Source organism: Pelodiscus sinensis, chromosome 28, assembly GCF_052426305.1.
Source record: "Pelodiscus sinensis isolate ZL-2025 chromosome 28, ASM5242630v1, whole genome shotgun sequence".
In the NCBI taxonomy this organism is placed as follows: Eukaryota; Metazoa; Chordata; order Testudines; family Trionychidae; genus Pelodiscus; species Pelodiscus sinensis.
In genome coordinates, this window is record NC_143079.1 from 12,399,872 (window position 1) to 12,412,207 (window position 12,336).

At 63.9% G+C, this 12,336-nt stretch overlaps 1 protein-coding gene across 4 annotated transcripts in view; it reads left to right on the forward strand.

The window, feature by feature from the left end:
* PAX8 (paired box 8) overlaps positions 1-10,683 on the forward strand; it is a 29,464-nt gene extending 18,781 nt beyond the window's left edge. For 2 of the 4 annotated variants that reach the window (XM_075911020.2, XM_075911022.2), the window contains exons 5-11: positions 247-335; positions 1,699-1,821; positions 2,307-2,482; positions 2,817-2,937; positions 5,450-5,551; positions 8,899-8,988; positions 9,413-10,683. In XM_075911020.2, coding sequence (XP_075767135.2) covers positions 247-335; positions 1,699-1,821; positions 2,307-2,482; positions 2,817-2,937; positions 5,450-5,551; positions 8,899-8,988; positions 9,413-9,483 — 772 coding nt within the window. In that variant the 3' untranslated portion in view covers positions 9,484-10,683. The remainder of the gene's footprint in view (positions 1-246; positions 336-1,698; positions 1,822-2,306; positions 2,483-2,816; positions 2,938-5,449; positions 5,552-8,898; positions 8,989-9,412) is intronic. The other 2 variants (XM_075911021.2, XM_075911023.2) reach the window with 1 other exon arrangement.
* The last annotated feature ends 1,653 nt before the right edge of the window (positions 10,684-12,336 follow it).

The following is a 12,336-nucleotide window of genomic DNA, read 5'->3' on the forward strand; positions in this document are numbered from 1 at the left end:
CCCCTCTCTGTGCCTCAGTTTCCCCACCCGGAACATGGGGCTAAAGTACTTTGAGCTGCCCCAGGGGCAAAGCAGGAGTGAAGTTGTACCTAGCGCTGGCCCGGGATGAGTCTGCCCCAGTCTGTGCTCGAACCCCTCCCCGAGGTCCAGCGCAGGATTCCGTCCCGCCGGGCTCCGAGGAGCAGCCCGGTTCTCGCCCCGGACCTCAGGGCTGTGTCATTTCCTGGCGACCCTTTCTCCCCTCAGAATCATCCGGACCAAGGTCCAGCAGCCGTTCAACCTGCCGCTGGACAGCTGCGTGGCCTCCAAGGCGCTGAGCCCCGGGCACAACCTGAGTAAGTTCTGGGCGGGGGCCGGGCCGCGCTCTGTCCCTGGAGCCAAACCGAATTCAGCAGCGGGCGGGCCCTGAGCTCACGGCTCTCAGAAGCACCGGCCGCGGCGCCTGTTGGCTTCTGGGCAGTGGCAGAGCAGGGCGAGTTCAGGGAGATTTTAGAAACATTTCTGGCAATTTTGAAAGTTTTTAAATGTTATTTTGGGCGGGGCGGGGATGCGGGCGCGGCAGGCGGCGGCGAAGATGCTTCGCTCTGGGTTTGAGCCCTTTTGCCCACGGTGGAGTCGTGAGACTGTCCAGGCCACTTTGCAACACAAAGTCTTTCCAAACTAACCGCCAAGTCTCTTCCCACGGAATGGTTAGCGCCCCAAATAGCCACTTCAAAGGCAAAGGCAGGTGGGCTGGGGGTGAGCCCAACGGGGGAGTGGTATTGAGGGGAGTCCCATGGGGGGAGCAGCATTGGGGGCTCCTGCGGCAGGGGGCTGTATTGGGGGTCCCCAGGAAGCAGTCTGGGGGTTTCTGGTGGGAGCAGCATTGGGGGTCCCCAGGAAGCAGCATTGTGGTGTCCCCAAATCTGCATTTCCCCTCCCCAGCGGGTTTAATAGTCCTCCCAGCTCTAGCATCCACCTGTGTGTGCCCAGCGCCAGATCGGCACAGCTGGCCGGGCCGTGGGGGCTGCGCACTTCAGCCTGGGTGCCTCATGGGAGTCGCAGTTTGGTTTCCCAAAATCACGGTTCTCCCTTATGGGCCAGGCTGCCCAGGTGGCTGCATCTCCCATGATGCAATGTGGCCAGTGACTCTCAGCTGCCCAGCGCCTGTGGTGCATCATGGGAGATGTAGTCTCACCTGGGACCCTGGCCTATAAATAGGGTTGCCAGGTGTCGGGTTTTGAGCCAGACAGTCCAGGATTGGAGCGTTCTGTCCGGGAAACAAATGGAGACAATAGAACTGTCCGGGATTTTCTAAATGAGATGTCATGTCGATTGTGAGGTCATGTCGAGTGTGTCTGGTATTTTTGTTGAAACCATCTGGCAACCCGCCCTATAAAGGGGTGGGGGTGGGGGTGGGGAAAAGAGGCACCCACACTACAGCTCCCAGAATGCACAGCAATAGCCTTGCCAAACAGACCCTTTTCAGTATTTGAATTTCTGCTGAAAAACTTGAAAATGCCTCCATTTCTGGCCATCCCGTGCCATTCCACCCCACCCCCGACAGGTAAACTGAGGCACTGAGCCAGGCTGGGTCACACAGCGAACTGGCGTCAGGGTTGGGACTCCCCCCTCTCACCCTGCTCCCCTCCCACGAGCTCACGGGCCCATGCAGCTCTGTGCTCCGGGGGTGCTGACCCGGGGGGGGGGTGTTTTCAGTCCCCAGCTCGGCCGTGACCCCGCCGGAGTCACCCCAGTCGGACTCGCTGGGCTCCACCTACTCCATCAGTGGGCTGCTGGGCATGGCCCCGGCCGGCAGTGACAAGAGGAAGATGGACGACGGTGAGTGGGTCAGAGGGGTCCGGCCGCCAATACCACGGGGGTGGGCCTGGCACAGCCCCTGGGGGGCGGCCACAGAGGCCTCGCCAGGCTGCTGCTCCCAGCCCCTCACTGAGACCGGCTGGGCCCTGGGCGGCTCCCCTGTGGCCCTAGAGCAGCCACTTCAGCCCCACGCAGGCTGGTCTCAGTTCCCCTGCCCAGACCAGGGCCCCAGGGGACAGTGATGCCCACGTGGTGACATCCTGCTGCCATGTGGTGTCCAGACGCTCCAGGCGTGGACGAGCCGTGGCTGGCAGTGGAGGGAGGGCTGGGGGGCAGGGCCATGCCCATAACTGGGGTGGGCTGTGTCCTTGAATTGGTGGGGTGGGTCGGGGCTCAGGCCATGCCCCTGTCTAGAGGGGGCTGGCTGGGGGTGGGGTCATGCCTGTGGCTGGGAGCAGGGAGGTGGCCATGCCCAGGCCAGGGTCTCACGGCTGCTCTGCCTGCAGGCGACCCGGAGAGCTGCCGTCTCAGCATGGATGCCCAGAGCAGTGCCAGTGCTGCCCGCAAGCCCCTGCGCCCCGAGGCCTTTGGGCAGCCGCCCCTGGAGCCGCTGGAGTGCCCCTTCGAGCGGCAGCACTACCCCGAGGCCTACGTCGCCCCCAGCCACGCCAAGGGCGAGCAGGTGCCCATGGACACCTGGCACAGGCGGCGCGGGGGTTGTGAGCACTAGAGGGGCTGGGGGTGAGCCCAACGGGGGAGTGGTATTGAGGGGAGTCTCATGGGGGGAGCGGCATTGGGGGCTCCTGGGGCAGAGGGCTGTATTGGGGGTCCCCAGGAAGCAGTTTGGGGGTTTCTGGTGGGAGCAGCATTGGGGGTCCCCAGGAAGCAGTTTGGGGGTTCCCTGGGCAGGGGGCAGCATTGGGGGGGTCCCTGGGGAGCAGCATGGGGGTCTCAGGAGGTCTGGGGGTGCTGAGCCTCGCCAGGGTCACTGACCTTTCTGTCCCCCCCATGGCCAGAGTCTCTATCCCCTGCCCCTGCTCAGCAGTGCACTGGACGACGGCAAAGCCGGGCTGACCCCCTCCACCACGCCGCTCGGCCGGGGCCTGCCCACCCCCCAGCCCTACTCGGCCGGGCCAGGTAAGGGCTGCTCCTCGGCACGCGCCCCCTGCTGGGGGCCTTGGGCAGGCTGGGGCTGGCGCGGGGTGAGGAGACACCAGGCCTCGGGAGACTGGGGGGTGCCCCCAGTGCCACTGGGGTTCTGTCTCCGCCCATCTCTCAGCCCATCTGGCCAGAGCCCATGGGCCCTTCTCCAGTGCCTGCCCCGCCCCTTGGCCTGAGATCAAAGGGTTTCCCTTCCCCTCCATCCTCAGTTGGCCCTTTGCTGGGCTGCCAGCTCCGGCTGTGGACAGCTGGGTTGGAAAAGCTCTGCCCAGACTCTCAGACACCCCCTGCCCCCCATCTCCTGGATCCCAGCCTGACATGCTAATGATGCTCCTGCTCAGCCTCAGGGCAGAGAGAGTCGCTTGGCTGTGTGTCCACAGCCCCACACTGCTCCTGGACCATGGGGATTCTCCAGCAACTGGGATTTGACTGGCCCAGGAAGGGGCAGCTGCCTGGCCTCAGGGAGGTGCCAGAGCTGCCCCCCCAGTAGAAAGTTCGGAGTCATCTGCCCCCAAGGGACGATTCTCCCTGACCTATTGGTCCATGACTGGCTCTCACCCTTGGGGTTAGATCCTAGCTGGGCCCATTTACCATCAATGTCTCCTCTGCTCTGGGCCCTTGTGGCTCCAGTACTCTCCAGTGGCAAGGAGTTCCACAGGCTAACAGCATTGGCCACATGCACTTTTCAGGCTCTGAATCGGAATCGGGGCTCCCTTTCCCCATGCCCATCGGGGCTCAGTCCTGGGGTCTGACCCAGTCCTTGGGGAGGAGGGGAGGGCTGGGGCAGAACAGGCCCACTGGAGAACATGGGACCTGCCCTCTCCTCCCCCTTCAGCTGTGGGAGAGGAAATTGCCCACTGGAGGGTGACGGGCTCAGGTTACAGGCCAGCTGTGCAGCTGCTGGGGGAGGGGCATTGTGGGCAATGGGGCACCCCACAGAGCTGGGAATGGGGCGGGGGCAGGGCAGGGCTACTGGCCTAAGCTAGTGACAGAGCTACAGGCTGAGGACGTGATCTCTGTGGCATCTCAGAGCCGCCCCCCCAGCCCCCCCGGCAGTCCCGGCTTGCGGCAGCGCCACTGTCAACAGGGCCCTGGCAGGGGCAGGTGAAGCAGCGGGTAGGGTGGGCACCTGAGCCACGGAGGGCACCTGAGCCACGCCTCGGCAGAGCACTGGGCGCTCATCTCAGCCTGGCACTCACAGCACTGGGGGGGAGGGGCGGGGGCCACAGGGCACCTGGGTCCTAGGTCCAGCCCTGCCCCGACTCCCTGGGGATCTTGGGTAAGTCCCTGCCACACTCTGTGCCTCAGTTTCCCCAGCTGTCCAAGGAGGATCATCAGCCTTTGTGAGGCTGTTTAGACTGGGTCACTGCGGTGCCTGGTGCATCGGGGCCCTGAACTTGGCCAGGGTCTGGGCAGTGCCCGGCCTGGCGGGCCATGATCTCAGCTGAGGTGTGGGCAGTGCCCAGCACGATGGGCCCTGGGCTCAGCTGAGGCTTCTAGGCGCTACCATAATACACATCAGACCATAGGAGCCCGGCCCGGGGCTTTCAGCCACTGACCCTCGTCCCCGTTGTCACGGGCTGGGGGGAGTCCCCGGGGCCGGCACCCCGTCTGCAGCCAGACGGGACTCTCGGGCGGCAGGTAGGAGAGAAGGTTGATTGGTTCCCATGGACACCAGGTAGCCCAGACTTGGTGGCACAGGAACCAGGAGCCGTCAGCACAGCCCAGCCTGGGGGGGCCCAGAGCCCTGCCCGGCCCCCTCGCCGGCCAGACTCCCCTCTCCCTGAGCCAGCCCAAAACTAACTCACCCCCCAGCCACTGGCCCCAGCCCCCCAGGCAGCCCCGCCCCCTCCTTTCTCCTGCTTCTCCAAGGTGTTATCTGTTGTCACCTGGAGGCTGAACATACAGGCACAGAGAGTGGTGCCCAGCCCTCCCCTCCGCATCCAGACAGTGCTGCAGTGCCCAGGGAAACTGAGGCACGCACACACACACACACACACACACAGAACAGCACAGGACAGTAGAATCACACACAACACTACAAAGCAACCCAGTGAACACAAAACCAGAGTTACGGCACACCCACCGCGTGCCGCCCGCCTCGCCCCGCCGCATTTCACTCCCGCGCCGGCAGGAGGGGTTGATGCCCAGCCCGTGGGGCTGGGGCGGGCGGGCAGGGGGCTCAGATAGGGGGAGAGGGGAGGCAGATGGAGAGATACATGGAGATGGAGTCTCCAGTGCAGAAACACACATCACGAGGCCGGCAGAGGTTGGCGAGGTGCTATATCCCCTGGGGAGCTAGGTGGGCGGAGCCCCAGCTAGGTGGGCGGAGCCCCAGGACGGGGGAAGGATTGGGACCGCAGAGCCCCCACTGAGTAGCTGTTCTACGTGGCTGATCCCAGGCGGGGGGCAGCTGGGCTGGGGCTCCCTTCGGGGCTGCCCCCCACGCGTGTCCTGCCTTTCACCTGCTCGCCCTTCTCCCCTGCAGGGCGCGAGATGGTCAGCTCCACGCTGCCCGGCTACCCCCCGCACATCCCCACCAGCGGGCAGGGCAGCTACGCCTCCTCCGCCATCGCCGGCATGGTGGCAGGTAGGGCCAAGGCTGGGGGGGGGAGCGGGCGCTGGGCAGCCAGGAACTGTCCTGCTAAAGGCCTGTGCCCACCCGCAGGCTGGCTGGGGTGGGGGAAGCCCGAGTAGGTAGCAGGGGGCTGCCAAGGGGAGGGTGGTGCTGATGGGGGCCACAGCCAAGCTGGGGGCAGCCTGGGCTCAGAGATACGGCGTTTGGAGTGGGGGGGGTTAGGAGCCAGGACACCTGGGTTCTGTTCCCAGCCCATGGAGGGGAGTGGGGTCTAGTGGTTAGAGTGGGGGGGGGAAGGTGAGAGCCAAGACGCCTGGGTTCTATCCCAACCCGTGGAGAGGAGTGGGGTCTAGTGGTTAGAGCAGGGGAGGGGCTGAGAGCCAGGACTCCTGGGATTTGTTCCCAGCCTGTAGAGGGGAGTGGGGTCTAGTGGTTAGAGCAGGGGAGGGGCTGAGAGCCAGGACTCCTGGGATTTGTTCCCAGCCTGTAGAGGGGAGTGGGGTCTAGTGGTTAGAGCAGGGGAGGGGCTGAGAGCCAGGACTCCTGGGGTTTGTTCCCAGCCTGTAGAGGGGAGTGGGGTCTAGTGGTTAGAGCAGGGGAGGGGCTGAGAGCCGGGACGCCTGGTTTCTGTCCCAGATGAGTTTTGCAGCTGCCTTGTCTGTAATGGGCTGAACCCAAACCCAGGGTCCCTTCCCCCATCAGGTCTAGCTGTGAGGTTTGGCTCCGGGTCCTGCAGGAGCTGTGGTGGGGGGAGGCGAGGGGGCCCGGGTCGGGAGCAGCCCTGTGCTAATCCCCAAGGGGGAAGCCCAGACTGCCCTGGCCACACTGCCCCATCCGCCCAGCGCTGCAGCGGCTCGTGCCTGGAAGGGTTAATCGGCGTGGGCCGTGGGCCGTGGCCCAGGTAGCTGCTGGGAACATGCTGAACTGGCGGGTGGCTGTTACCCTGGAGATGTGCTTAATGCGGCGTTGAGAATCCAGAGCTGGGCCCGGCCCCCCGGCCCTCTCCTGGAGCGTGAAATGAAATGGCAGCGGGCGGGCGGGGGAGCTGGGCTAGACAGTGTGAGCTGGGGCGCCTCCCGCAGCCCTGGCACCCAGCCGCCGCCCGCTGCTAACGCCACCCGCAGCCCTGCCCGCCAGGCACGGACCCCTGCGTCCACCCGCCTCCAGCCACGGGCAGCTCGGCCAGCGAGCAGGGCACAGGGGTGGTGCGGTCCGAGGGACCTGGGCGGACCCCGGCGGGGGGCTCTGCTCCCTGCGCTCGTGTGCCTAGAGCCTGGGGGTGCCACCTGCACGGAGGCAGCTGGGACAGGCTGCAGAGGGAGCGCCGGGGGCAATTAGCCCGCCCCTCCCTTCCCGGGCCCGGGCCTCGTGGGCGTCGCATCTGGAATATCAGCAGGGAAATCCACACAAGGGACACCAGCAGACCTGGCCACCCTGCGCGTGGGCACCCACAGACCCCCATGGGCCACTGGCTGCCCCTCTCTGGTCTGTCCCCACAGCCCCGGATCTGTCTGTCTATACCCCCCTCTGCCTATCCACAGCCACCCCTCTGTCGTCTGTCTGTCTATCCCCACAGCCCCGGATCCGTCTGTCTATACCCCCCTCTGCCTATCCCCAGCCACCCCTCTGTCGTCTGTGTGTCTATCCCCACAGCCCCGGATCCGTCTGTCTATACCCCCCTCTGCCTATCCCCAGCCACCCCTCTGTCGTCTGTGTGTCTATCCCCACAGCCCCGGATCCGTCTGTCTATACCCCCCTCTGCCTATCCCCAGCCACCCCTCTGTCGTCTGTCTGTCTATCCCCACAGCCCCGGATCCGTCTGTCTGTCTATCTCCAACCTCTGTCTGTCCCCAGCCACCCTTCTGTCAATCTATCCCCATACACCCTTCTGTCGTCTGTCTTTCTAGCCCCATCTAATCTATCTATTCCCATACACCTCTCTCTCTCTTCCCATACATCTTGGCTGTGTCTAGACTGGCCAGTTTTTCCGGAAAATCAGTCGCTTTTCCGGAAAAACTTGCCAGCTGTCTACACTGGCTGCTTGAATTTCCGCAAAAGCACTGACTTCCTACTGTAAGAAATCAGTGCTTCTTGCGGAAATACTATTCTGCTCCCAATTTAAAGACTAACAAGATGGTTTATTAGGTGATGAGCTTTCGTGGGCCAGACCCACTTCCTCAGATCAAATAGTGGAAGAAAATAGTCACAACCATATATACCAAAGGGTACAATTAAAAAAATGAACAAATATGAAAAGGACAAATCACATTGCAGAACAGGAGGGGGATGCAGGGGCGGGGGGAAGGAAGGTAAATGTCTGTGAGTTAATGGTATTAGAGGTGGGGAAAGGTAGATGTCTGTGAGCTAATGGTATTAGAGGTGATAATAGGGGAAGCTATCTTTGTAATGGGTAAGGTAGTTGTGACGACGCCTTGGGGTTCCCCCGCCTCCTGCACCCCCGAAATGGCACAAACAGACTCCACCAGCCAGTAGAATAGGGGGAGTTTATTGCTTCTCTAGGATACAGCACAGCACAGATGTCATCAGGTTACAGGGCAGGCCTAGGATGCCTCAGCCCCCCTTGATATGGGGGGGTCTCTGTTGCTGAGGCTGCTTCCTCCATGCTCCCAGACAGAAACTAACTCTCTTCCAGCCCTGCCCCCCCAGCCAGGGGCAGCATCCACCTTCCTTTGTTTCTCCCCATGGGGGGTAGCTGGTCAGACAGGTTTGGAGCCCCCTTTGCATAATGACTCACCTTTTTCCCTGCTGGGTCCTGCTACAGACAGCAGAGGTCGCCACAGCCCTAGCAAGTTACCCCCACTACGCCACAGTAGTTGGTGTCTTTGTTGAGCCCCCCGCGGAGAGTGTTGAATTTTAGCATGAATGACAGTTCATTAAAGTGCTACATAGTCCTGTATTTTGTTTCAGCTACACCAGACTAACACGGCTACATTTCTATCACTATTCTGCTCCCGTTCGGGCAAAAGTCCCTTTTGCACAAAACTTTTGCGCAAAAGGGCCAGTGTAGACAGCTCAGATTTGTTTTCCACAAAAAAGCCCCGATTGCGAAAATGGCGATCGGGGCTTTTTTGCGGAAAAGCGCGTCTAGATTGGCCACGGACGCTTTTCTGCAAAAAGTGCTTTTGCGGAAACGCGTCTGTGCCAATCTAGATGCTCTTTTCCGAAAATGCTTTTAACGGAAAATCATGCCAGTCTAGACGTAGCCCTCCTCTATCTGTCTATCTATTGAATATGTCTGTCTGTCCTTGGCCCCTCACCAGGGTATCTGATATGGGGCTGGGGCTTGGGGGACTGAGGGGGTGAGCGATGTGGGCGCTGATGGCTGGTTGTGTCCCCAGCAGGCAGTGACTACTCTGCGAACGCCTACAGCCATTCCCCCTATGCCACCTACGGAGAGGCCTGGCGCTTCCCCAACTCCAGCCTGCTGAGTGAGTGCCTGGCGTGGGACGGGGGTGGGGGCTCCATTGCATGGAGGGGCGGGCAGAAGGGACTTGCCCAGACTCCCACCGAGATCAGGGCCCCATCAGGCTGATTCCCGCTGCCCCTCCCCCCATGGGACAGCTCCTGTTCCAAAGAACTCCCATTCTATGTCAACGAAGGAAGTGAGGGGAAACTGAGGCACTGAGCAGGGCACTGCCTTGCCTAAGGCCCCCAGCCAGTGGGTGGTAGAGCCCAGGTCCCTGACATCGTCTCCAGCTGCCTTGCCCATTGGACCCACCCGTCCCTGGCCGCTTCCTGCCCTTTGCAGCCGGTGGGGGAGGAGTTCTCGGTGCAGGTGACCCCGTGGTGCCCAGTGGGATGGTTAACTCTGGCTGGTGCCCCCCTCTGACGGGCACGCTTGGTCCTGCCCAGGTTCTCCGTATTATTACAGCTCAGCCTCGAGGGCCCCCGCGCCCCCCGCCGCCGCCTACGACCACCTGTAGCTGTGCTGGGAGCTGCCCACAGGACCCGGCCGGGCCCGGCCGCCAGCCCGAGCTTTATTTATTGCCTGAGAGCGCCGAGCCGGGCACCGCAGCTTCACGGGACCGGACACGTGGCAACGCAGCTCCACCGGGGCAGGGGCAGCCGGGGATGCACGGGGGGCACCCGCATGGGCCCCTGAGCCCCAGTGCTTAGGGGCAGAACAATGGGGCAGCGGACACCCAACAATGGGCAGAGTCTCTGTGCCCGTCCGGCCCCTTGGCCGGAGACCCGCCCCAGCCAAAGGGGAGCGAAATGGGACTTGTGACCATCACCAGCCCTCTAGAGACCCAGAGCCGACTGATCTGTCTGTCCCCGTACGGCCCCTGTATGTCCCCACCCCCATCTGTCTGTCCCCATACACCCCTGTCTGTCTGTCCCCATATGGCCCCTGTATGTCCCCACCCCATCTGTCTGTCCCCATACACCCCTGTCTGTCTGTCCCCATATGGCCCCTGTATGTCCCCACCCCCATCTGTCTGTCCCCATACACCCCTGTCTGTCTGTCCCCATATGGCCCCTGTATGTCCCCACCCCCATCTGTCTGTCCCCATACACCCCTGTATGTCCCCACCCCCCATCTGTCTGTCCCATACACCTTTCTATGGAGCTATCCATCCCCATATACCCCGTCTGACTTCCTGTCTGTCCCCATACACTGTCTCTTCCCTGCCGTCCCCACGGCCTGGGGACTGGCGCTAGGCCCATGCAGATGGGCCTCTTTTCCCTGTGCACTGGCCATGCAGCTGTGCTAGGCTGGTGGCAGGACCCTCGGCGCCCGGCGGGGCCCTGGTCGGGCACCAAGCCCTGCGCAGCTGAGGCTACCCTGCTGGATAGTCCTGTCTTTTGTTTCAGCAAGACCAGACTAACACGGCTGCATCTCTATCACCCTTCTGGGCTGGAGTTTGCCAGACGCTGGGGAGAGGCAGGGCCCCCTCTGCCAGCCCGGCCCCTCCCGGGAAGGCAGCGCCAGGTCCCCTATGGAGCGGCATGGCGGGCTGTCCTGCGCCAATCGCCAGCCTCCATCGCTCCTGCCCACCTCCCCTTGCTTGCGCAGAGACTGGGTATCAGCCCTGCCCGGTGGGGCCTGGGGACCCCCCTTCTCCTCGTCCTCGCTCCCCGTCGGATGCTCCTGCTTTTTATTAAAGGTTCAGTAAACCCGCGTCCTGGCACCCGGTGACCGATGGGAGGGAGCAGTGGCTTGCAGGCGCGTCCCCCCGGCCCAGCCCCGCCAGACAGGCATCTGTGGGCGGGCCGGGGAGGTGCACAGGGGCAGGGCACAGGACTCACGGGGGGCTGGCGTGGGATCTGCCCGCCACCCGGCTCTGCTCCAGCTGGAGTCACGGTGCGGGGCGACCCCGGCCTGCGCCCACCCTGGCTCAGCCGGCCGGGCCGGAAAGCAAAGACGCCAGGGAATAAAAGAGTCAAGTGAAGCCAGGCCCAGGCAGGGTCCGGCTGAGTTCAGAGTGACCAGGGGAGCCAGTGAGCGCTGGCCCCCTTGTGCCAGGTGCTGTGCAGACCCATGGCCCTAATCCCCCACTTTGCCCTCCTGCCCCGCTCCCCTCAGCGCCCCCAGTGGGGTGACGCTGGGCTGGAGAGCCTGGAGCCCCCCCTCGGCCACTGAGCACGAACCAGCTTTCTGTTGAGCCCCGCCCCAAGTGATGGTTGTGCACAAGCTGCCGCAGGGTCAGTAGCTGTGTCCTGCCCCAGGGCAGCAGAACAGATCCGCCTCCTGCTTCAGAAACCCAGGCTCAGGCCCTGAGTTAACAGAGAATCCCCCTCGCTGACAGCAGTATGGGGCTGGTGCCACCCAGGCACGCAGTTCCGGGCCTATCCTGCAGAGGGCAGCGCTGCTTGCTCACACAGACACACACAGGCGGGCTGCCCGGGGCCCCATGGCCGGGCCGGGTACAGAGGTGCCCACGGTCCAAGCCCGAGGGAATCCGCGAGGGGGCGGCACTGGGCAGCCCTGGCAGGGTCCCAGGGAGCCTGAGGGAACCCCAGGGGCTGGCTGAGCCCAGCAGCCACGACAGAAACACCCTGAGATGCAGCCAGCCACGGGCCCACGCAGGCCGGCCAGCAGCTTCCCCGTGAGGGGAGAGGCCGGGCAGCTCCTGCCTTTGTCCAAGCCTGGGGCTGACCCATCCCTCCCCCGGGCTCGCCCGCTGCTGGTCCGGGCTCAGCCCAGAAGCGCCCAGCGGGGGGGCCCTGGGCCAGTGACAGAAGAACCCTGCGCCAAACGCCCCCTGGAGCGCAGAGCAGCCGCCTGGCCTGGGCAGCGGGAACCCGGCCAGGCCCGGGCCAGGGCTCTGCTAAGGGCAAGGAACAGGCGGGTGGGGCTCGCGCTGGGCAGTGCCAGCCTGGATGAGTCGGCCCCTGGTGCGGGGGGCTCGGCAGAGCACGTGGGGAAACTGAGTCACTGCGAAGTGCTGGCGAGTGGAATCGAGCCGGGCCCGGCTCCTGCCCCTGGCTTGGAACCAGCGAGAGGGCTCTGTGTCTGGGCCCCAGCCCCGCCAGCATCCCGGTGCGGGTGGAGGGGCTGCGGGCAGGGCGGGGCTGGCCAAGCTGCGAAGCCGGGGGGTGTTACCCACTTCTTGCCCCTTTGCTCGGTCCCCGCCTCCCCCCATCCTGTGGCCCCGCGCAGGCCCTGGCCTGTGGCGCCCCCTGAACATCCATTGGGGGCCGGGGCTGCTAGAATGGGAGGCGCAGAAGCTGGGGAACGGGGGGGGGGGGGGAATATGGGGGGCTCAGCCCTCCTGGGGCAAGAGCTGGCCTCTGTGATCTGGGGACCCAGACTTTGGGGGCAGGCGCTGAAG